The following is a 26,540-nucleotide window of genomic DNA, read 5'->3' as shown; positions in this document are numbered from 1 at the left end:
AATTTGATTAGCCTGATCGCGATGCTGCTCTGGCCGCGTGGGCGTGGCACTTAAATGCAGTTTTGTCTCTCATATATGTATACTAAACGGAAAATTTTCATAATGCCGTCTTTTTTTATGACTTTTCTTATTTACATGCAAAGCGCGCGCAGCCTGCGCTCAGAATTAGCTGCCGTGCGACAATCGACAGCAGCAACAATAGCAACAACAACAATAAAATCAAATTTAATGAAAGCCAAATGAGATATACATATAAGCAAAAGGGCCGCAGTCGCTGCGCGTTGTTTTTGTGGCATTTGCTGCCTTTTTTTATGGCCATTTTCAATGTAATTTTTAGTGTTGAGTGGGGCATAAGGTGTTCTTTTTGTTTGTTTGCCTCGATGTGTGTGTGTGTGTCCGTAAGTGTGTGTGCTTGTTTGTATTTGTGCTCTTAAACACTTTAGGTAAGTGTCGCCTTTGCTGCTATTTTTAGTATTGCCCCCAACGTTCGCCACGTTCCCTGTCCAGCGGCACGTTTGCAGCTCGACAATTTTGATTCAAACGAAATAGGATGTAATCTTTTGTGGTTGTTGTTGTGTACGCAGAAAACACTGGAATATGTGGCATTATCTAGTTAAGCAGTTTTTGTAAACATGTTACAGAACATTTATGAATTCCCACTAATTTGACTATGTAAAATTTAGCCCGTCACAAAATCTAACGACAATAACAGACAGAATATTCATATTATATTCAACAAACAAAATATACGTAAACATTGTAAATAGTTGCATTAAATCTAACATTGTTTTATCTTCTCTAGAACCTGCCTTTTGTCGTATAAATTCATAGAATTTCATATTCCGTTTACTTAGATTATTTTCCATTTATGGAATTTCTGACAGATCTATAATGCAATTAAAAAATCTGTTAACTTAGTTGCATTAGATACCACTTAACTAAATAAGTTCTACTGACACATAAATAACTTTAATTTAATTTAAAAATCTCTGTTTAGTTGTTGCAAAAACACAAAGCTGCCTTATAGACAAACAATTTTTATAATAATTTCCTAATTGTAATTCGTTGTACTCAGATTATCTGCGCATTATATGATAAGGCTAATTAAATTTAAGCTATCTGAAACTTGAACGTAAATCCAAAATGCAAATCAATCGAATCCTTTTTGGCTGATCAGTCAACAAAACATATTTGAAATACATGCTGGACGCGCTACAAAGTGGCAAATTAATTTGCACTTGCATCATCAACAGCAGCAACAGCAGCAGCAGCGACAACAACAATAACGACAACAACAACAATTTGATATCCATGGCAGCCAGGGCGGCGTGTTCAATTGTTTTTTGCCTAGCTGCGCGCCAAAGTGTGAAAAACATGCCGCAAAATTGCCGAAAAAGCCACACGCACTCACACACAGGCACATTCTCACACATAGGCACACACACACACACACACACACACACAAACGGTTGTTTCTGTTTTGTATTTTGCCCATTTTTGTAGTCAAATTTCGTTGCTGCCGCTGTCTGATTCAGCCGCGTTGCGCTGACGTCTTTCGCCGTGCCAAGCGGCTGCGGTACAACGTGGCGTATGAATAATTTTGTTGTTTTCGGTTTTGCGCAATGTTTACACACACACACACACTCACACATACACTAATATATTGGCAACGCACGGCGCGCCAAAGTCAAAATTCATGTAAACCACTGTATAGTATGGGGGGCATGGCCTTTGGGGGTGGTCATTGCTGGACAGTGGGCTAAGGGGGGGCGGGGGGGGGGGCGGATTTTTGGGGCTTACGGTTGTTACGAGTATTCTGCCATTGTCGGAGCTTGTGCATTACTTTTGCATATTGCAGACATATGTTCGACAGAGAGCAACAGGCCGCGTTTTTCTATATATCTTTTTTGTTTTCCAGCGACTGCCACAAATTTTTGTGTGTGTGTAGCATCCACATTTGATTAGCGTTGAATACTGTTCGGAATTCGCCGGAAAAATGAAATGAAAGCTCACGCGTTTGTGCAAATAAACAAATGGAATAAAAAAAATTTCAGCAATGCTGTGAAATAGTTGGAGTATAGCTGTTGCATTCCAGTTTTATTGGGATTAACCAGAGATTTTGATAGACAGAAAGAGAGAGAGAGAGAGTGTGCATGTGGAGATATTGTTTAGAGAGTTGAAATCTTTGGCAATTTCCAGGTGTGTTTTTACTGTTTGCCCTCTCAATTGTTGTTGTTCTTTTTGTTTTTATGTATTTTTAAATTCTTTTCATTTCGCTTTCTGTGCTGCTGCTTATTGAAAAATATTTTTCTTGGCAATTACCGTTGAAGTTCCCAGCCACGTTGCCGTGCAACATGTGTGTGCCACCCCAGCCCCAGCCCCGGCCGCAGACCTCACTCATATCCACTCTAAGGTCGTTCTCCATGTTGTACATTGCTTTATATTTAATAAGCTTCTACTGTTTTTTTTTGCTTCCATTGCATTTGGCTGTAGCGACGTTCTATTGAAATGGAATGCCATGAATTTGTTGTTGTTGTATTTTCCTTTTATTTTTTATTTTTTATTTTATTGTGTAAAATGCAACAATTTGTATTCATGGCATCGCATGGACTTCGCTTTGAGACATGGCTGATGTAGCATGAATGTTTTTTTCCTTTTGCCCGTCTCGCTGAAGCCCCTTGGGGCGACCTTGATTTTGAACTCATTTAATGAGGATTGCAGCATTAAAATTGAGGCCAATGGCTGAGTTTTTTTGGTCCGCAACATTTGCGGGAGTTGTGCAGGTGCTTGTATATCATGTAGATGGCTATTTAACTGGGCAAGAGGCTGGGCTGCGATAGTCAATATAATTTAATTAATGCGGGTTTTAGGGTTTCGAAATGGGCTTTTAAGTCGCTCACGATTTATGGCCTGAATCTTTAAAGAAGAATCTCGACTAGTAGCTTTAAAAGTAATGAAAAGCTCTCGGCCAGATTCATTGTACCAAGTTTTCATTTATTTAAAGCTGCCTTAAGTTATTGATAAGTTATTTTATAATAGAACAAACAACTTTGCAAGCTGTTAAAAGATTTAAATGCTAATATATGCCATTATTTAAAGGCATTATATGCATCTCGCTCTATCAACATTCATTTCAACCCGCTGTAATTAATTTTTAAGCTCTTTATTAATCGTAAAAAATACTCTTGTTGAACTAATTCAATTATTACTCATAGTTTATGCTTCAACACATTTGTTTCTTGTGCATAAAGATCTCACTCATGCCACAGTTATTCAAGCAACCCACATCACACTCACACCCACACCCACACACACGTACACACACTTACGCATACGCATACGCATACAGTGAAGACTCCGGCGCACGCCTCATTAGAACACCTTTCAGTTTGCTGTGTAATTTTCGCAACATTTTTAATGGCGTGCGGGGACATTTGGCACTCGAGTGACCGTGTGTCAGTCCGGCCCCCTCTCTCTGTGTGCTCCCCAACCCAGCCCCCTTCTTGCCACAGATTGCACTTGCTCTCGCATTGCGTCGCACGCAAAACTATTTAGAGAAGTGTCGAGAAATGTCTGCATTGGCGTCGCCGCTGCAGTTGCACCCAGTGTGCAACAATTTTGTCGTCGTCGTCGTTGTCGTCGTGCGTTTGCCCACAGCTGTAGCAGCAGTCACACGCCTGCCACGCCCCACATTACGTCGCGTCGCATTGGCCGGCCGTCGTCCCCTTGCCACGCTGCCCCGCTGCCACATTATGCGGGCGGTCGTTGATAAATTACAAAACATTGCGCCGGCTATTTTAAATGTGGCATAAAATTTGCATTTTATATTTTTGATATATTTTGATATTTTTAACGGCAACATTTTCTACTGCCTCCGCTGTCATCGAATCGAGGTTGAGTCTCTTCGCTAAAAAACAGCCTAATCTATCCAAACGTGGGCGTACCACTGTAAAAAAACTGTGTCACATTGCTCATTAGCTCGGTTGCATGAAGCATTTCTCTCTTTATTCTAAGCGAAAGCGCCAGAAAATAAACAGACTGCAAAAAAAGTCCGAAAACAATTGCCAAAAAGCTTAAGAAAATTTGTCATTTCGCGTTGCGTTTGTTTGTTTAGCGTCCTTTTTTTTATTTATTTTTTTTTTGTTTTTTGTTGTTTCTTCTTCTGTTTTCTGATTTATTTTCAGTTTGACAAATGCACAAAAATTTGACCATGGCACGTCAAGAAGTGTGGTCATTGTATTTTTAATGCCACTTCGATATAGATAAATTGCCAACAGGCGCTGCAGTCCCCCGCGAGTGTTTTCACAATGCGCCCCTCCCCCGAAGACAAAACTCGTCTAGAAATGTACAATTCCAGAGAAGAACTCGTGCCATGACTGTCCAATTAGCTATAATCAGAAATTTCACGTAATTCTGAATTATGATTCGGGCTTACGGTTGCGTTCGATACAAGATTTATGTGGACTTTATGTGCTGCAAGTAATTATAATTATTATTAGAAGAGCTTACGATATGCGCATCAACTTATGCTGGTGAGAAATATATCTTTATATAAGTACATATCAATGACAATGATATAAGCCTCTGCTGATAACTAATTTATAAATATACCTAACGGCGATTGTTGCTCGAATTGCAAATTGAATTTTCTGAAATTACTCAAATTACAAATTAGTTTTCCTGGAACTCTCGTGCGTCGCAGTTGAAGTCCTGCCCTTCAGTTTTACGCAACAAGTTTTGATAGCAAAACTTTATACCTTCAATGCGCCTTTTCTTCTGCAATTACATAGAGTATTAGCCGGTCTGTGTACCAATTATGTTGTTAATTAAGAGCAGCCTGATAACGTTATTTCCAGTGAAGGCAGAGGCACAGCTAGTCTAGAGTTGGAATCTAGTCTCCTCCGACTGCCTTGGCTGCCTTGTCTGCATGTACTTATTAATAACTAGAAATTGTCAGGCACTTGATGTGGGTCAAACATGGCAAATAGTAGGCAGCCGGCGCTGCACTCGTCTATAAATAAAGCAGTTTCAACTGAAGTTAAAACAGGTGCATGTCGCTTGCTGATGCCGAGCGGCGTGTGGCAATAAAGTTTGCAGTTTTCATGTGCTTGGCCATGCTATTTGTTGTTGATATGCGTACATGTTTTTGGCTGGCATTAACTTTGAAGTGGATATGTGGTAGCAATTTCTATCTGGGCACCACTTTCTACTTGATTCTTTGAACTCTAAACTTTTCCCATTGCACTTGGTAATAGTTGCTTGCACTTTTTGCATATGTCAGGGCACAGAATTGCATTTTACACACACATAAGCTAAAGGGCGTCCAAGTCAGAGTAAATCTGCAGGCACGTGGCATCAACTTTTCAATTTCTCGCACAAATCCCACTTCACACACGGACACACGCACACACTCACACACTCACTCACTGGCCATACATATGCCAGTTACTTGGCCCGACAATGCAATCAACATAAATACAAATCCCCAAACTATTTTAATGTGGTCTCGAACCAACCTACAAAGGTCGACTTCAGCCAGTTGTTGTCTTAATGGAAAAGTTGAAAAATATGTAGGGGAAAGCAAAAAAAAGAAAGGACTCAACAAAAAAAAAAATAAAACACAAAACCAACTTAAAAACCAACTTAAAAAAGCGCATAAAAAGTCATTTTTGGCTGCTGGCCAAGCGGCCAACCGGGCGTATGCGAGCTGCGAACTGCTGCTGTCACTTGTGCGCTCTGTGGCGCCATCTAGCGCTGAAGCGCTTAAGTTGTATTAAGCCCTCGCAGTGTGCGGTCCAGCGCAGCGCTGAGCTGCCTTTGGGACCTGTTAACTGGAATTACTCACGTTTAATGCTCTGAAGGGAGGATCAAATCTCCGCAAATGAGTTTTACTTTGAGCTGGGTTTAAAAAACTGACGCTTTAATTAAAAAATGTTTACAAAAATCAGGTGCAACACAACTCTTCAGGCAAACTTGTTAAATCTGCAATTTCATTTATTACCATTGTACAAATCGTGCTTATATTGTACGAACTTTAAACAGCAAAAGTACTGTTAATGTTCCAGCTTTTCGAATTGCTAAATGCATTAGTTTTATTAATTAGCTTCTGTAAGTTAATTATTCAAATGGCGGCTACGTGCTTAAATGCTTGTTGGATTGTTATTACTATTATTAATATTATCTGCCGTGTAATCTGTTTTCCCATCAATTCATTATTCTATTATTAAATATTATGAGCTTTTTTCTGCTATTTGATTAAATGCCAAACCCAAAGCCGGTTACAGACCTTTGGCCTGTGGCAACAGCTTCTGGTTGCCTGATTGAGCCATTGTTGTGACAACTGTCTTCACAATCTTGCTAAAAAGGAAAGTTTATCCAAAGCCTTGCCCTCTGCAAGGTAAACACACAGGCCAAGTGCTGCCCCTCTGCACCCTGCTTTCAAGCCAAGAACTTGGACAAACACACGCGCCAAGTCGATCAACAATGTGAACGCCCCCAAAGTTGCACAGTCCATGCTTAGGGGCAGTTCGTGTAGCTATTGCTGTTGTTGTTGTTGTTGCTATCATTTGTTGATTTTGTCGGGCTGCAAGTATTTGGCCAAATCTCTTGGAAAATAAATATGCTGTGGCAGAATTGTTGTTTGGCAGGCGTGCAGGCGGCTAATTGAAAATCGTTTCCTGACAATCTGCTTTTTGCGAAAGCGTTGAACTTTGTGCTCGATATTAACAGGCAGTTTTGACGCTTGCCCGGCCGGACTCCCGGACTCCCTCCCCCTCCTTCCCGCTAGCCATATGCAGACACTTTGGTTCATTGACATTTTGGCAATTTGCTGCCATTAGCAGGCGGCGGCTCGCCGTTTGTGTCCTCATTTCAAAGCAAACAAATAAATATGGAAATTATGGCACGCAGCATAATGAAAATGTAACTCAGCAGCGATCCCCGCCCCCCTTTTGGCCATGTTTATGAGGCGAGGCGCCACAGTATTTTCTTCTTTTTTTTTTTTATAGAATTTTTAGCGACTTTGCGTACATTTTTGGACTTGGCCAAGTAACAGCCCAATTAAATGAATTTGTGGAAATTGGGATTCACAAGATGCCCATTTGCGATCAATTTCGATTTTTGCCACCTTGCGCCTAATTGATGGCCAGCCGCATTTGAGCCATGTTACTTGGCCATGTTATGTGGAAATTTTGTTGATTTTGCATAAATTGTTTGGTTTTTTCTTGTTGTTGTTCGTTTTTTTTTTTGTTTAGATCATTTCAACGCGCTGCGTACTTATTTTGTTTTGCTGTCTGTTTTGGTATTTGACTTTTTTATTGGTTTTCAGTTGCGCATTTCCCATTTCCCATTTGTCTGTGTTTTGTTTACAAGCTGTTATTGTTAAATTAAACATTTCGTGATACATTTAGTCATGCACTAACTGCTTAAACTGTGTTCAAGTGCCTTAATCGCTTCCAATTGATTTTTAGGTAAAACGCTTGCGATATTATCATCATAAATTTGGATATGTCTTGCATTTATTTTTAAACCAATTTCCGACGCCTCCTCGCGTTCATAGTTTTTATATCAACTTTATTTTATTATTTAATTTTGTTGTGTGTGTGTGCGTGTGTGTGTGCGCTGGCTGCCATTTTTATGTGTGTATTTGCTTGTCAGGCTTTTAGAATTTATGTTATGTTTTTCACATACATTCTTTGGTTTGTCTGCTGCCGGTTTTCATTCGCTTTTCATTATTTCAGTGTTTTTTTGTCTTCCTATATAAAAATCTTTTTTGCTGCCTTTGGTTAGGCGGTGAATGTCGCCCAGCACCAATTCCCATACCCATTGCCGTGTAGCCCGTCGCAGTCCCAGCCAATCCCAGCCAGTCCCAGTCGCAGTCGCAGTGGCAGTCGCAGGCCAGCATGGCGCAACAGATTTCTTTGCCTCCATCACGCATTTGACTTTCAAATGAAGGACAAATATTGAATGGTCGAGCCAAGCAACAAACAAACAAGAACAACAGCAACAACAAAACCAACAACAACAATAAAGTTGTCGACGTGGCAATTGGTAGCAGGCGAGGCAAACGTAATGTTGAGGGCGGACTATAAAAGTTTTGCAGTCGATTTTGGTTTTAGCTACGAATGTGTGTGTGTGCCATGTAGTGGGTGTGCGTGGTGTGTGTGTATGCGTGTGTGTATTGTTGTCTGCCTCTCGTTTTATTTCGACTTTGTTCTTGTTTAGGGCTTTGAATATAAATTATGTGCGTAATTTGATTTTAAACTGTCGCTTATTGCCAGCTTTTTATTAAATATATATTCCCAATGGCCAGATTATTGAGAAATTTGTCATAGTAAAGCTAAAAGCAGCTAGTTGAGGCCATAAAAAAAGCTATGCAGCCTGCTTATGCAAGGCCATAATCAAAGCAAATTATAAAATCATATCTTCTGAATGCCGAAAAAATAAATTAATGACTAATTTTGCACCTAAAATATTAGTTTATATGATTTGCATATGATTTGTCATAGCTAATTGGGTTGGTTTTTCAAGAGTGGAAAAATTTGTATAATTTAAGTTTTCTTTTTTAAATGTTTTTTATTTGAGTGTTTTTTTTTGTGCATTTCTAAATGTATTTTGTTGTTTAAAGGTTTTTTATGCCAAGTAAAAAACAATTTTTCAGTTGCTTTATTTAGTTTTTATTTGTGCTGCACACACACCAACACACACAGAGCGACTCAGACAAAGATCAGGAACTGCTGCTGGCCCGGCCGCATCGGCCAGCATTAAAAATAGATGGAAGCAACGTCGCCACTTAAGCCAGCTCGGGGCAGCAACAAATTTTATCGACACGGGCCAACTGTCAGCCCCAAAAGGCTGGCAGCGAAAACATCGTGCATAGGAATCAGCATGCAAATCCGCACTGGGCGCGCCGGGCTCTAAGCATTGTGTCAGCCATGTTGAGCCCAACGGCAATGTTTTTTAGCCCAAATAAGCGCAAAAATACGCATGCCACGCACTTGTATCTGTAAGATACGCAGCAACAGCAACAGCAGCATCAGCAGCTAGCAATGCAAATAACTTGGCACACAGTCGCAACAGCGGACAGGGCGACAGACGTGGGACGCTGTGGCCATGCATGAGCAAAGATTCTAATGCAATTTCACTTGTGTCTTGGCTGAGCGATAAGTTAAGTTGGGTCAGCGTAGCGGGGCTGTGTGGAGGGGCTAAATGTGTTTTAGTCGACTTCGAATTCGTATCCGTGCAGTTTTTGGTCTTGTTTATTTAGGACTCGGTTCTCTGTTGCTGCTGCATTTGGACTGCATAAAAAATGCACAGCATTTTGTAGTTTTTTATACTCTGCTAAAAGCTAAAAAGGGTATAAAGCTGTCGCACATGCTTGTGACATGCAACATGTAGAATGTACACGAATGTTGTTAGCTAGTAATATATCCAATTGTGTAAGTTACACAGAACTTATGCAATTAGTTTTTCCTATCGGGTGAACTAAAGGGTATCTGTAAGTCGAGCACTCTCGACTGCTGCATTGTTATTGCTTGCCTGTTATTATGTATTTTTGTGACTTTCTTTCTTGTTTTCTTACTTTTACGGGCTGGCCAACTCGACTGTGAGTTTTATTTGGCTGCCGTAATTAATTTGCCAGCCACAAAATGTGGCAAGCAAAACAAAACAAAATCCTTCCCTTTTTGGCTGCATTGTTCAACTTGATGTGGCTTGTTTATTTGTACGCTGGTCAGCCGCGCTCCGATCTCCTCTCCACTCTGCTCTGCCCTGCTGTGTACGGTTTAGTTCAGTTCGGTTCTGTTCTGATCTAGACGAGATGCACATCAAACGACAAGGCGCATTTTTTGCGTACTTGAAAGCACTTTCGAAAATAGCGCCGTATTTAGGTTTTAGGTCGTTCTACCAAACGCATTCAATGCGCATCACTTTGACGTTTGCCAAGCTCTAGAAAGTCGCTGCAAAATGCCCAGAAAAACGGACGGACAGACAATTAGTCAGACAGTCAGTCAGTTGGTCTCTTGGTCTCGACTCTTGATGATTTTACTTGTGCGTTTGCACAGTAGCCGCAAATAGCGGCAAGTCGCGGTGTCATCACAACTATTTCATATCTATCCCACAAATATCTGCTACACTTTGACAATCGGTGTTGCCATCAGGCGCCGTAAACAAACCCAGAACGCAAACACGTTTCTAACAACGACAACTGAAAGCCGCGCCAAGTCAAGCAGAACCATTTGTATGTGTGTGAGTGACACACAAATGCAAACATCGCACACGCAAGCTCATAAAAACAAAATGGCGTTACACAAAACTAAACGCTGTAAGCTCGTTAGAGTTGATTTCAGACAATTTGGCTGGAACACTAGCTAAAGAGTCAAAAGCATTTAGCTGAAAGGCGGTAATTGTTGATTTAAAATGTTTATTTAAGTTTTAGTTATAACTATTTTACGATTCGCAAATAAAATAATCTTAAAAGCCCATAAAAGCTCTAAGCAACATTATATCTTAAAACTTTACACTACTTTGGGTGTGGGTTTTAGGCTTTAAAGGCAAATTTAAGCATTAAGAAATATTCTTTTTGAAAGTTTACATTTTCTATTCTTGTAGAAATAATGGGTGGGGTGAAGCGGCTTAAATCTTTGAGATTATGGGTGGGCTGAAGCTTTAAAAGCACATTAAAGCATCTAGCTTAATATATTAAAAAACGTACACAACTTTCCTCGCATTATAATAACTGATATCAAGCTTTGAAAGCACATTAAAGCTTTCGGTATTTTAAAAGCTTTACATTACTCTCCACTCTTGCTTATAAGCTAGATTTACGATTCGAATAATTCGGTATTTTAATCAAAAACAATTCGAACTTAAAGCTTGGTTAAATGAGTACGATACCCGCCATTTTTGGCATTAATATATCTAGCGGGAAAGGCGCTAAAATGGCCGTACTGTTCGCAGCATAAAAATCATTGTGGTTGGAATTCTCTACATCGTCAGCGCAATCGAACACACCTGAGAAATCAATCAATCGATTTGTTCAACTGTAGCAGGCAAGAGAGACGGTAAAAGTGTGTGTATGTCAGTGGGTGAGAAAGGGCGCGAGGGAGACAGAACGAGAAATGGCAATGAGTTTAACAATCAGCCGCAACATGTTGTCAACAAATTTGAACGCTTGATAAAAAACGCTGACTAGCTGACTGCGCCAAAAACCCGCTGGCATTTTATATATATTTGTTCTTTTGTTTTTCGTTTTTATTGGGCTCAAAAGTTTTCTGTTCTGGATCTGTGGGGTGGATTTGCGGTAGAGTAAAGCTGACAATTGTCAGCCAACTGCAGCACATGTAAATAACTTCAAAAAACAAAAATAATAAAGGGCCCACCCTGTGGGTAAAAGTCTTTGTGTGTGTGTGAACATGTGTGTGCTGATTTCGCCTTAAAAACTCTTCAAAAAATAACTTTGACTTTGTGCTTAAATTTAACCAAAGCGAAAAGCTTGAAGGTAGTCAAGAATGTGCAATAGGGAGTGAGTAGAATAGCTTCTCATGTTGAGTTGAGGAGGAGGAGTAGGTTGAGGAGTAGCCGGCAATGGCCGAACATAGCTGGAAATGCTTGTGAAATGCCTTTGACAGTTGCCCTCAAAGCACAAATGTGCAGCGGCGCCCTCTCATTTGATTTACGTACGGCAAAAAGAAAATCGTGGAAAATTTTCACGACGCACACACACACACATACAAATTTGTCCACATACCATGTAAATATTTGGAGCAAAGACGTAAAGGGCAGCATGTGGGGGGTTTGAGGGAGGAGGCAGCTGACAACTGTTGCCCATTTCCGTTTGGCCTTGTGCAATAGACTCGCAACGCGAAAGTTAAAAAGACATCTGTTCCTGCTCCAGTTCCAGTTCCAGTTGCAGCTTCTGTTCCCATTCATATTCGAAATCAGCTTAAATACTTACCTACAATGCGTAAACAAGTTCTGCAAGCAACTTTTGCACCCAAACGCACCGCTGGCTGCCACAAGAGTCAACAAGCTGAAGCTGCCCCAATGCTGTCGTCTATTTTTGGACAAGATTTGTTGCGTTCCATTTTCACAGCCCTCCCTCTCTCTCGTTTTTCTTCCCTCTCTGCATGACAAGCAAACTTTTTACCTTTGACGCGCTGCCTTAAGGTAGCACAACATAATTAGAGACACATATAGATATACATGCATATATACAAAGAGTATATATATACATACATATATACTAGTATATGTGCAGGAAAACTTTGTGTGGGCGTCTCTGTGTGTTCCAATTTGTGTCAGTAATAGCTTTGATATTATAATAAGGCTTTTAAAACTTTGCTGCAAAGTTTCAATAGCTGCATGGCTTTTGAAAAAGGGGTTCGTCCATTTAGGTGCAGCTATAGCTTTAAAAAAAAACTTAAATTCATTGAACTTAAGTTCGCTAATAACATAAATGTTCAGTTGACAATGATTGAGAAATGGGTGTTAATTAAAAGTTATGTGAATAAATAATGCCGCCTTGTCTACAGATATTAAAAATAAATTGAGCGCTAATAAATTGCAAATAAAATAGAAAATTTCTTCATATAAGTATATATATTCTTTTCACTGGGCATCAACAATGATGATTAATGTGAATGTATTAAACAAAGGCAAAGTGCGCGTCTGAAAAAAACAAGAACAATTGGCAAAATGTCGCACACACATCCATCATAATCTTTTGGATCTACTGAGTCAGGCAGTCAGTCAGTCAGCTAGTCGGGGTGGAAGGGAGCAGGGGCAGCAGGATATTTGACAACTTTATTGCGCAGCCCGAGAATGTCATAAATGTTTTGCAGTCGCCGTGCAGATTTACAGGTTTTTAATTAATTTCATTCAATTCAAATGTATCAACCGCTGACTGACAGACTGTCGCCGGACTTTTCACTTTCCTCCAGTTTTCCATTTGCTGGCATTTGCATTCAAAGACGTGGGCCGCTTGACGTTGACTATATGCCCATTTGATTTGATATTCTTTTATTTGGCTTGTGCATATATTTATGCTCTTAATTTGCCTCATGTGTTAAATGGCGCTGCACTTTGGCTGCCTCCCGTCGCGGGCCTGTCAAATTTTCTAGCGTCATTTGCCATTTTCATATATTAATTTTATTTTTTTTTTCCCCATATTTTTTTTCAGTTGTATTTTGTTTATTTATTGCATTTTTGTGTTGCAGACATTTTTGTGCATGTTTCACATTTTGAGCGCTGCGTCTCATCTTAATTGAGTATTTTATGTGATGTTTATAATTTATGTTTTTGATGGCTGGTAAAATGAACTTTGTTTTGGCTTAATGGAAAATTAGCTGATTTAATGGCTGCTTTCATGTTGGCAGCAATGGCCAAAAAGTGTGCCCAGATATTCATTATCCGCAAAGAAAAACCGTCTCGGGAGCGCACTCTCATTTTAATAGTACTCTAAAACGGGGTTTACTAAAATATAAAATGCCTTAAGCTGACCATTTAGTTCACTGACCTCGACGATTAACTAAACATACTACTAAGATTTATTTAATGTGCTTAATATTTATAAAAAGCACACAAAAATATATAAATTTAAAAAATAATTTGAAAATGAATAATTTTTTCAATTATACCTAGTCTATAATCGTTTCGCCTAGCTGAGACACACTTGAAATGTCACATTTTGTTAGTGTTCATCTCAGCAATTTATAGTTTTTAGTGGTTCTATTGTCAAAACATTAATTATAATACAGCTAAATACATATAAGTAGGCAGGCGGCAGCTGTTTATATTTGTTTTTATACTAAAAGCGCTAAAATTTATTAATCATTATCAGCACAAATGTTTCGCTGTGTTAAGTATTTAGTTATTTCTTAAGTGTCGAGAATTTGAGGTTTATATTCGTATCCATCTTGCCCACTTACATATGTACATTTGTCTGTATGTATAGTGCTGGGATATTTGCCGGCCGGTATTTAGCAAAAAAAAAAATATATATTGAGAAATTAGTTTATGAGGCCAGCAAAACTTTCCTGTGGGCGTCAATAGACGAATCTCATTGAAACATTGCGTTTCAAGGTTAAGATATATAAAAAAAAAATAATAATAAAAAAAGCTAAGCAGACGACCAAAGAGCAAAAGCCAACAAAGTATAAAAAGAAAAGTTTATTGTATTTTTTTTTTTTTATAAAATTGCTTTGTCCAAAATTGTACCCCACCTGTAGGCCACAAATAACAATAGAAATTCTTGCGTCTAAGCCCAAGTGCGACAACGCGTAAAAAGAAAAGAACCATGATATATGGATGCATACTTAAGACTTAAGGCTATACTCGATATATTTTAATGACCCTCATTTTTGTCAGCGCAAAGTTGTTGTTGTTGAGCAGCAGCAGAAGAAAAGAAATGAAGAAATCCAAAGCCAAGTTGCCAAGAAAAATAGCATAAAAATCGCCACAAAATATTTCTAAATATTTGTATTTAGCGCAAGTTAAATAATCAGACAGATTATGCATACGTTATAAAAATAACAAAAAGCCAAAACGAAAAACGTTTTTCAAACCGACTCAAGCGAATAAAGAAAAGCGACAGCCAGCAACAAAAGCAACAACAAAAGTGTCGACAAAATGGCCAAAAATAAAAGCTGCAAAACCGTTGGGAAATATTTAAACGCCATCGTTGCAAGAGTCTCTGCACTCGCTGCCTCTCACCCTCGCTGCCTCTCTCGCCCTCTCTTTTCCTTTGTCTCTGTGTAAACACCTGTAGCTGAAAAATACGTAAGAGTCGCATCTTGCTGTGTTTTCCAATCGCATCCACCAATCGGGTCCACCTTTACACATTATTCGCAAATACCTGAGACACCCACGTGCAACATGTGTTGCAACATTGTTGCACTTCTTCTTCCTTTTGGCTGGGTTAGGCGAACTGCATCGTCGGCTGGCGCTGCTCGCTTGATGGCCCGCCTCTCATCTGTTACGCTGTTGCGCTGCTTAACGGCCAAAACGACGCCATATTTTTTTGTCAGCTTTGAATCGTGTCCTAAATTGCAGACAGAACTGTTGCCTTATTTTAGCTATAAAATGTCTATATTTTCCTTTTATTTTAACCAACTGTTTTTACTTAATATGTGTATAACAAGGAACTCGTACTTCAAATTCCATTACAATCTTATAACTTATAGCCTTTTGCCTTTTCAATAAGCTTTATGCCTTTAAAATATATTTTCAGGGCCCAAAAATGTCGCTGGATCGCTTCGAACCAGCTCCATGTCTGCTTTGCTGTTATGAAAAACAATATGCTTGTTTTCGGTGCTTTCGGTCAACTTTAAAGTTCGGTTTATAGTTAAAAATAAAGTGGAATTCCGGTCGCGTACGCTTCCAGCCCAATATATATCATATTGTTGCATTTACCAGACTTGGTTTGTCCATTATGCACAAAACGTGTGACGTGAAGCGCGCAAATTGTTGCATTAAAATCTCATCTAATTAATTGCATTAAGTGGAAATGTTGTCATGGAAAACACGCGACCAAGGTTGTCGCTCAGTGCCTGCCCCTTTACATACGCACCTCGTCTGCGTTGTGGTACATTTTGGCTAAAGCTTTTTCGCCGTTGCGGGGCCACTTAATTACTTTGGCATTTGACACACAGTTTTTGGCCGCATAGCTTACGTTAGAAATCCCTGCCGTTTGGGACAAACGTATTCAAAAATAGGGAATATTTTTAAGTATTCTGTGTTTCTTATTTTGTTTAAATGTGACACAGTTTAAAGGCAGGCGATTTGCTCCACTTGAAACTAATTGTTTGTCGAGCAACGACCACAGCGGGGTGTCTGTGTGACAAATTAGCATCGTATCGAAATTTCATATTTGAATTGAAGTCCATATTTGAGTGTCTGGTTATTGTCTTAGCTATTAGCTTTATACCGCTGCTTGGCAACCGACATTAAGTTATCAACGCATAAATAAATCATCTAAATTTTCTTTTATTATAATTACTCTGTTCTTTTTGCTTATTTTTGGTGTTTCACATATATAATTGTTTTTTTTTTTCTTGCTTGTGTTGTGGGCGTTACATACGCCCCGTTGTACGTTTTGGCTCATGTTGTGTGCAATTAATAAATTTAATTAAGAAATAACGTGCGCTGCCGCTATCGTCGCGCTTTCAAGTGTGAAAATTATGAAAATCTTTACGTTCTTGCATTAAGCGAAATTTAGCATGCAAAATTTCAGGCAACGGAATTAGCGCACAAAAATGATGTTCGCCCAACAAAACCCATAAATCAGTGTGGCTTTTGTTGGCGCTGGCTAGTTTTTAATTAAATCTGGCGTGGAATGCAGATGCGCTGCATTTAAGTCTGACTACCCCCACACACCACACACAAGTGTGTCCAAATCAAATGGCGCCCGATTCAAGGCCAGCCCCACGAATCCTGCAATTCGGCGAATGCTTCTTCAACCAATATAAATAATTTAAAATCGAATTTCACGTAATTCCATTCGAAAAAATTTCACGTCGGCCGTGAGCCGCATAAATTCAATCGAAATGACCCACACAACACAGCACATAAGCATTGCAATCAGAGGGGAAGGGGCGGGGTTGTGGGTTGGCTGCCGAGAAACGAGCGACCACAACTGCAGTTCTCTTGTACTTCGTTTGTTGTGTTTGCATTGGTCATAAAGTTTATACACCTGTTCGTGTGTGTGGGTGTGTATGTGTGTGTGTGTTGGTGACGTGCGGTTGCGGCCAAGATTGCGGCTGCTTTTGGCTCGCATGCAGTCAGGGGCGGATGCAGCAGAATTACGCTTGACAACCGCTTGTTGCATGGCACAAGGTAAAAACGCCCCAAACGCCAGCTGAACAAATACTCAACAACAATTGGCTGCTTACCTGGCTCCTGTCTGCTATCGAAGGACTTGTTTTCTACTGAAGTGCAGGATCATTTGAGCGCTTCGCAGCAAATATTATTAACAATGCAATTGTGAAAATAGTTTTGGCTGGCGTTGGATTATATCAGTCGTTGTGTGTCAACGGTAGAAGTACGGGCTGGATAAATAAAATTGGTAGAATGAAGAGGAACTAATGTATATAGAGTAAAACAAAAGACAATTAGAATAAGAAAAATCGAAGAAACGTGTAAATTATTTACTAAATAGAGCAATAAGCTTATTAATGGAAAAGAAGCTTATCTTCGGATTAGGGTCGCGTATGGACAGACAATCCGAAAAAGCTGGATCGGCTGAGCTATTGAAATATACTCAAAAAGTCTATCTTATTCTAACAATTGGTTGGACACAGGGTATTGTAGGTGAATAATAATAACATATCAAAATATTACAAAGGTAAATAATAACTTATGCACACATTATATTATTTTTACTCGAAGTCTTTTTGATTCAAAATCAAAAAAGAAAACTCGGAATCAGTTCAGGCTTTTTATTTAAAGCGAAATCAATTTTTTTTTTAATTTTCGATTGCCAAGTGGACTATTAAACTATCTGTATGAATTAAAAGTTTTTTAACTGAAGCCCAGTCCCAGTATTTTTGGGTCTTGAGCTATAAGAATAAAATCGTTCCTTTAATTTTTCCACTTGTTCTTTGTCTTTTGCATTATACTACGGGCACAAGTAATATATAATTTTTATGGTTCTAATTTTCAATTTGCATTTTGACTCATCGCAAAATTATTGCGAAACTATGCGCGCCGAATTTTTCGTTAGCTATTTTTGTTGTTATTGTGATTGTGTTATTGTTGTAGTTGTGTTGTAGTTGCTGCTGCCATTTGGCATGTGCTCTGAGTGCCCAATAATATTTGCAATTATTTATTTCAATTTGCTAGCGTCGTGCACAACGCCGGCTTCGCAGTCGGCAGCTCAGTTATTGCCAAACCATCAAAGTATGCGCCATGAATAATATTCTCTATCCCTGCCCCACTACTCCTGCTGTATGTGTGTGTGTGTGTGTGCCCGCACCCGCTGCCAACGAATCGATGCGATGCTCAAAACGTGCGAAAAACTTTTATGTTCTAAAGATTTTTGCAACTTTGAACTTTTGTGAGCTGCAATAGCAGCCGCCTTTGGCCAAGACTTGGGATGATGCACTCGGCTGAGGGGGAAGGGGGGCGGGTGGTTGGCAACGTGTGGCAGCGACATGACGACATCACAACATTAGAATCATTCGCAACACACACGCGCAACATTTGCTGGCAATTAATAAATTTTTAGTGTTTGCTGGCTGCGGCTTTTGTAATGTTTTATGAATGAAATTTTCGTCTCAATTGATGTCCGATAAATTGCAATCACACTCTGGCGCACATTAATTAATTTGTAGATCGAAAAATTATGATTAGCGACATGCTTGCAGCTGCTTTTGCCGCCACAGCCTGCCGTTAGCCTTGAAGGTGCGTTGACCAACATGGCGCAGCGCAACGCGTCGTATACGCAATGTGGGCGCCTAATTAGTTGAAATATGTTTGCTGCTGCTGCTGTTTCTTGTAGTTATTAGTATTATTTATACGCTTTTCTCTATATAACTGATGTCTAACCATCTATATTTCTCCCTTTCTCATTGCAGGTGAGTTATTGTTGTTGTTCTTGGCGCTGGCCGCAGTTGTTATTGATGCCTTTTCGGTATAGCAAACAAATTGTTAGCAGCGAAGCCTACAAATGTATCTCGTAAGTGTATGTGTCTGTAGCGATGTAAACACATGTGCGTGCATAACAAAAACATGAAGGTAGACAAGTGCCAACCAAGCCGAATCAGAAATTCTCTTGATTCTTGATAACTATACTATAACATTGTGAAAGTGAGAAAGTTAGGCGGGTATTCAATTATATTGGAAACATAACAATATAATTTGTTTACCGATGTGACGGGTTGAAATTATATTTGATTTGCTCTTAACTTCTTAACTGTTTACTTAGCTTACGTTACAGATTTGTTATACCCTACGGTAAGGGTATGCTAGGCCATAATTTCAATACCACAACAAACTTGACCGTTGCTGTCAAAATGTGCAAAGGAATATGTTGCTGTTGATGTTGTTGCACAAATTGCAAACGAAATGTTGGCCAGGCCAAAAAAAAGTTGTTGTTGTTGTTGTTGGCGTCTGGAAAGGCGCGTCAACGTCGACGTCATTAGGCACACAAATTATTTGTTGCTAATGCTTGGCTCTAGGCTATTTGTAGTTGTTGTTGTTGTGTGCACAGTGTGCCGTGTTGTGTTTGTTTGTTTGCTTAACAAACGCGCGCGCTATACAATCAAAACGCTGGCGCTCACACACAGACACCCAGCGAGCGTAAGAGAGACAGAAGGGTGCGAAAGAGAGACGGGCAGAGAGAGAGAGAGAGAGAGAGAGAGAGAGCGGCAAACCGATCAACATACGCTACGCCTGCTGTTGGTTAAATTAATTATTCAGTTGTTTGCGTATGTGTGTGTGTGTGTGGCTGTGCGTGTGTGTGGCTGTCTTTCTTTTTCAATGTTTCATGCATAATTAAGCATTTTTGCAATTAGATATATGTGCGTGCAGGCACCTCAACCTTCCCACAAAACCCCAAAAGCAAATCCAACCCGAACTCAAAGCAAATAAAATAAACTTCAAACTCAACTAACTTAATTTGCTTTATTTTTGTTTTGTGTTCCCGCTAAAGTTGGGTGAGAAACCGTATTTAATTGAATGGGAGTTTTCATTCAGATTTACGCAAATTAAAGGTTTTCCATTGATTCTGCTAAATGTTTACTAAGAAATATAAATTGCTTTATAACTTGGCCATCCGCTTAAAGTTTTATATGTTTTTATGGTGCTATAGTGAATGCAGTTTATTATTTAATGAGCTTAGCCCTATTGTTGTGCTTAACACTGCGCAAAATTGGCAGTTAGTTTGTGTTATGCCTGCAGCAAGGTTCTTATAAATATTCGAAGCTCTAAAGACTTATAGCTCAAGAGATGGAATTTATATTTACTCCTTAATTTCGGATGCGGGATCTTTATTTCCGTGTGATGGTCTAATTTTAGCCTGCAATAAACGATTAGTTTCTGCCTTGTTTGCCATTAAAAAGGACGTCAAAGCATTGGCTAATTGAAAATAAAACAGACTCTTGAGCAATACGCGTGCGAGCAACTTTGTGCATTAGGTAAATATTTACACGCACTCGAGAGTTTATGGCCAGCTCTTATAATTTGCATATTTCTCTAATCAGGTGATGCCGGCCGCCCACCACAAATGCCAGCTAAGCAGTTGAAGCTATGTATATAGACAGCCAACTGAGCATCTGATTTGATCAGTGTGCAGATTTTGCAATTTTTAACTTGAAATTTTGTTGTTGTTTTATACAACTTTTAATGCTGTTCACTGCTGCCGTGTGTGATAAAAACATATAAACAAAATATTTAGCCCTGAATTGTTTGCCAAAAAATGTTCATTCTTGTTGTTGTTGTTGTTGTTGCTGGTGCCGTTGCTTATTATGCTTCTTTCTTTTTTTTTATTGTTTAGCCGGCAAGAGCAACAACAACAAGAGCCAAAGCCAACAACAATGCCAAATTAAATGTACAAAAACTAAACACAAGACGCTGCCTGCCCGGCTGGCTAGCCGCAGTACGTCTGCTCTCTAGTATTTCCACTTTTTTCTTTCATTTTCATTTTCTTTTTTGCTTTTCTTTTCGCACAATAAATAAATGTGTAGAGCGGCAACAACAATAATAACAACAACCACAACGGTTGATACGTACTCATGTAGAAAAACTTGCGAAATATTTTCCACTTGGCACGCAACATGGCCGAAGTAGAGGCAAGAAGAGGATCGCAGAGCCAACAAGTTGAATTTTACACTTTTGATTTTTTTTATTTTTTTTTATTTTCTTTTCCCCAATTTATTTTTAATTTGTATTTCTCGCCTGATCTGATAAAAACTAAATGCAGAACATATTCCGGCCAAGTGTTTATTGTTCTATTCGTACCGCCCACTTGAGACATACTTTGGAGAGCTGAGAGCTTGTTAACTGTAAAGGGCGGCCAGTTGTTTGTTGGCCTGGTCACGCCCACAGCATCCGGTCGATAGCAGCCCACAAAATATATGGTATGCTGTGCGTGTGTGCGTGTGTGTTTGTGTGTGGCTTGCAGCAGTTGCCAAAAGCAACCGACGTGTGCACTTGATTAAAAATAGTTTTGCCAAAATGCTCGTGCGGGTGGCTAGCAACAACAACCAGACAGGATGACATCGTCATATAGTGTTTGTTCTTCTCTATCATTGAAAATTCAATTTCAATTATTTGAGCTGTAGTATGTGTGCGCATGTGTCTGTGTGTGTATGGGTGTGTTGGTGTGTTACATAGCACTTAAATGTCAAATTTTGTCTATGTGGCTCATTTTCTTGACTCATATTTTTGCAAATTAAATTTTTATTGAGCGTATCGTTTGGGCATAATTAATTTTAATTGAGGACATACACACACACACACATACACCCGCCCAATCGGCCTGCCAGCCTATTTATAAGGCGCTCGAGAGCCGGAACAGTAGCCGCCAGGCCATGAAACGAGCAACCGCAGACAATTACCAAAATGTGACAAGCCTCGAGCCTTGTTTCCACTGTCGTTTCCACAGCTGTTTCCACTGTTCAGCAGCAGCATCAGCTGTGAAACAAGCGTATTTATGCATTTCATGGAAATCAAATCAAATCGTATAAAATGATTTTGTTTTATGTTTGTCTGTTTTGATTTGTTATTGGCAAAGCAAGAACTAATTGATAAATTTTGATTTGTTTATGTAGTGCAAATGTTGTTTACCAGCTGTCAAACATTTTCTGGCATTTTAAGGTATTAACTATGTATATATCAATGTGCAGTGCTCGTCGAGGGAAGTAGAACAAAACATTTACGCTCGGGCAAAGTTCAGTTGAAACTTGCCAATAGCTAAATCTAGGCTGTAAAATATATGTATGCACATAATTGATGGCATATTAAATTATTTTCTTATTACTAATCAACACTTGGCTTATAAGATTTAGATGCATTCAAAGCACATTAAAGCTACAGTATGTGCTGAATAAATAAACTTTAAGTTAAAAACAAACTTCACTCTACCTTGCTGCTAATGCCTGTGGCTGCTGGCCAGTGAAAACTTATCAGACAAGTGCCCGCATACTGCACAGACATACACACACACTTATACTCACACACACACAATACGCATTGTGCCCGAAGTGCTACACTAAGGCATCACATCCTGGACAGGCAATGGACGCAGTCGGCATCATTACAGGCGCTGCTTTGTATGCAAAACATGTTGCCAGACAGCCAGTCGGTAGTCCAGAGAGTGCATGTGCGTGTGCGTGTATGCGTGCGTTCGTATTTGTGTGTGTGCCCGTCCAATTGACTTTTGTTGTGCTGCAATTGTTTGGTCAGGTAGCACAAAGGGAGAGACTCAGCAGCGGCCAACAACTGGCCGACCGCAGGCGTTGACGTTGACGTTGCCCACAACTCATTTGCATGCAGCAAACGCAGAGAAGCAGCTTTAATTCAATTTCGGCTGCAGTGTGCAACAGTGCAGCCAGCTTTTTGCGTACTTTGTTCGCTTATTAACCAGCCATTGTTGTGCTGTATTCTGCAATTCTCCGATTCTCTGTTTCTACTGCTTGTTCAGCCGTATGCCATCAATCAGCGCAAATATGTCAACAGAATAAAATGCTGTTTTATTTAAAAGTGAGTGAGAGAGAGAGAGAGTGAGCAAGAGAACCGCGCATAATGCCAGTTAAGTCTATGACTATCGAGTGTCGATAGTCGACGCCCACCTCGGGCATCTCAAACACCTCAAGCACTCAGTCAGTCAGTCAGTCAGTCAGTCACTCAGTCAGTTGGTCAGTCTCAGTACTCGTCATCGGCTCTGTTCCACAAACGTGTTGCTTGACTCTCGACGCTCGATTCAATTTGACTTAGTTTGCCGGTGCGCGCTCTTCACGTTGGACAACAACATTTTCACGCTCCGCGTTCCGCTTTGACAATCAACTGATAAAGCGCTTCCATGACTCATTTGCCAAGTCTCAACTTAATCTCATACTTAAAAAGTGATATGCTTAAAAGGAATACAAAACAAAAAAATGAGCTGCAGCTCGAAAGTGTATTGATAAGATAAAGCTAGCTGCAGAGAGTGCCCAAAAGTAAACAAATAATAGAATAGTAAAATATAAATGATGTGTAGAAATAATATTCTCAAAAAGTTAATGCCTTTGTTATTGGCCTGAAGTAAGTCCAACTCTAGAAATATATTACTTTAATCCATTTCTATATATGTGACTCATAAAGTCTGATAAGCTTCAACGAAAAAAAAACAGGTAGAAAAACGTTTTTCAATGCTGTTTTTATGAAATGTTTGTTGTTTTTTTTTTAGTACGTGTCCATAACTAACACGTTTTGTCAAATTGTTAGTTTTTGCTGCTGCTCTTAATATATTTTTGTTTTGCTTTTTTTCAATAAATATCCCGCCGTTTGCCCCCCTTTGGCGCATATCGCTGACACTTGTCATGTTGCGATAACATGCGAAATTTCTGCCCGCACCAAAAAGGCAAAAACGACTCGCTGCATATTAAAACTATAAAAAAAGCAAGAAGCAATCAAATGTTCGCTATAAATTGTTATTAAATATATTATAGTATTATACACATTTTGAACTTGTTGCCGTTGTTGTGCCTGTAGTAAAACAAGTTTTCAGCGCTATGACCAAAAACAACAAAATATAGCGAGTGGAAAAAAATAGCTGCTGAACTGTGCGCTTCTTGGCTCTGTACTTTTTTCTAATTTTTATTGTTTTTCATATTCATAATATATATTAGTGGTTGTGGTTGTGGTTGTTGGAGCTGTCGTTGCTGTTGTTGTTCTTGTTGGTTTTTTCTTTCATTTAAATGAGTTTTGTCTATGACGTCTGCATATTGTTTACAAATACACGTTTCAATTTGCAGCATATACATAATACATATTGTATCTAAAGAAACACCCACACAGCCATACACAGCGACACATGGCGTGCGTTTAGCTGTTGTTCTTTGTTATTGTTGTTATATTCGATGTATTTGATTTTTGGTTGGTCGAATTCTATTCACGAGCTGTGGCGCTTGCATAATCCTCGCTTGTCGAAGCTGTCAGCAGCTTTGCTGCTGCTGCTGCATCTGCTATTGGCATTCAAATGAATATGTTAACGTCGCGTCGATTGTTTTACAGAAATGCCAAAATGTGTATATAAAAAAAAACCAACCCATAAGAATAAAAATCAAAACAACGATTCGCCACGTCACGCTGTTATAAAGGTCAGCGTTTAGCACGTTTTGCATTTTTTAATCAATTTTTTTTTGTTCCGCTGCTGTTTTATTATTTGTTGCCTTCAATTTAATTGTGCCATAAAGTTGGTCTAGCCATTAAAGTTGCCATTGCTTGATTTATGGCTGCCAGCAGTGGCAGGCGACAAGCGGGTCGTGTGTGTGAGATGTAGGCCATGTAACGTGCAGATAAACTGCAAATAAAACTTAATGTTTATGCAGCCGACAAATTGCCAGGTTAAATGCGAGTCTCGTACGACAAGCATCGATTATGTCGTATTGTAACATTAACAGCATCCTGTTTCCTGTTGCCGAGAGGAAGTGCCAGCCACAGAAACAGACAGACACACGGACGCACACACAAATACACACGCAGGCAGCGGCAAGAAAACCAACAACAACAACAAAAACGACAACAACACGAAACTGTGCCGCGCTCTGTAGCATACTTTGCGGGCGCTACTGGCATATACCGGAGCATACATAATTGATGTTTACACCGCAGCAGCAAAGGCGACTACACCCGAGCAGACACACACACACACACACACGCACACCCACACCCACACACACACACACACATGGGGCGGCACTAACAGCTGCTACAATTTCCGCCGCAACTTCCGCTGCGTTTTGAATGATTAGTTTTGTGCATGGACAGTCAAAAGATGTTGGCTAAAAGGACTGTTGCTTTTGGGCCATAAAATTTACGACTTACCTGCCAATGGGCTACCACTTTGGCTTGGCTTATGCACGATTATCTGGTGCAGTTATACTTCTTCAGTCAGTTATGGGTATAGATAAAATTGGTGAAAGGCACAAATTTATGTTGCAAATAGAACGCAGGTTAGCCAATCATAAATCAGCAACAAACAGCCAAGTTATTCTGCTCATGCCATGTCTTCTTGTGAGACTAACTGGAGATATATAAATTTTGCATTTATTAAACCTTTCCCTGATATATATCTGAACGCGGTTTGCTTCCTAATTGTTATTATAAGACTTTATTTTTCCATTTTGCACGAGCTTCGAAACCAACATATATTTTATGTAAATTGAAAATATAAGAGGGACTAATGTATACTTCTGGGCTTGCCCCATGCCTCAATCATAATATATATAAAATACTGTGCATACTGCAAAAAACGTGGGCGTCTCAATGGTGTAGTTGACATAACCATCCTTTTCGGCATCCCATAAAAAGTTAGCCATCGAGTAGAGGCCCTGCATGAGATATTCGCCAACTGTGATCAACACTATGTAACGATATCTATCGAAATTCAGTAATTTGATGCGAGACTTGATATCCTCGGTGACCTGAGCAGCCATATGCAAAGAGTACTTTGGATGGAAGCTATAATCCGCGCCATAGTTCTTATTCATTTCTGCCTTAACGATTAACTCCAGACGTTCCTGCCTCAACGGGTTCTTTGGTTCGAGGCGATACGTGGGCGCATAACGTGCCACCGCTGGCTTAGCTTGTGCTTGTGTTAAGCCCGCTGGCGTTGCACCCGATGGGCGGCCAGCTTTATCATCATCCTTGCCTTTTTTCTCCTTGTCTTTGCCCTTTGCTGGTTTCTCCTTAACCGTCTGCTCTGGACTGGCCTCCTTGCCAGCCGCCTCCGCTAAATTTTCCTTGCTAGTTCGGTCTGGTGTATCGGCCATGACTGTTCGTTTGTTTGCTAATTCTGTATAGTTAGTTTTTGGATGTGTTTTCTAAATTTCAAATAACAAAAGAAACCGACAATACGGGCTTCTGGATTTATTAATAAAATAGATTTCCTTGACAGTGAACGACAAACTGACTTCTCTTATTTGGTTTTAAATACAGAATATGATTAAATTTTAAACTATGTGTACCCAATACTCAAATAGTAGAAACCTAGTACTTTTCAGGAGCTCATTGAGACACAAGTTCTTCATTTCAATAGTATCTGCATTTGCACACAATCAAATTTCTTGATTTTAATTTATTTAGCATCGGATTGGCGTCAACGTTGCGCATACGCCCCATTGGCAAAAATGTTAATGGGCAAGGTGTTGTCAGTTGCATCCGCGTCTCGTTCGTCCGCGTCTGTTGGATGGGACTTGGAGCGATTTTAGACCAAAAACCACTTGCATTTTGGCTAGTGGCTGGCTGGCTGATCAAAAATAGAATTGGCAATGGCTTTGTGTTGGCTGCGTGTGGACAACATGTCGCGCCAATGAGCGAGCGAGCATCAAAGCTATGCTGCAGCA

General features: G+C 39.7%; 2 protein-coding genes across 2 annotated transcripts in view; one reads left to right on the top strand and one right to left on the bottom strand.

Annotated features, from left to right (window-relative positions):
• The window catches only part of Mrtf (Myocardin-related transcription factor), a 41,545-nt gene that overhangs the window by 2,773 nt on the left and 12,232 nt on the right, over positions 1-26,540 (top strand). The gene's annotated exons all lie outside the window — the stretch shown is intronic.
• LOC135432709 (dynein light chain Tctex-type protein 2B-like) lies at positions 25,288-26,102 on the bottom strand. Its single transcript, XM_064688480.1, has one exon. The coding sequence runs from the start codon at positions 25,965-25,967 to the stop codon at positions 25,407-25,409; it is 561 nt and encodes a 186-aa protein (XP_064544550.1). The 5' UTR covers positions 25,968-26,102; the 3' UTR covers positions 25,288-25,406.

This window comes from Drosophila montana, unplaced genomic scaffold, assembly GCF_035044405.1.
Source record: "Drosophila montana isolate Dmon_TW-CO22-7 unplaced genomic scaffold, ASM3504440v1 contig_3213_1, whole genome shotgun sequence".
NCBI classification, from domain to species: Eukaryota; Metazoa; Arthropoda; class Insecta; order Diptera; family Drosophilidae; genus Drosophila; species Drosophila montana.
Note: the sequence above shows the minus strand (reverse complement) of the source record. Positions and strands in the feature narration are given on the sequence as shown.

Coding starts and splice junctions, on each gene's coding strand:
- LOC135432709 (XM_064688480.1), bottom strand. CDS start 25,967: ATGGCCGATACACCAGACCGAACTAGCAAGGAAAATTTAGCGGAGGCG.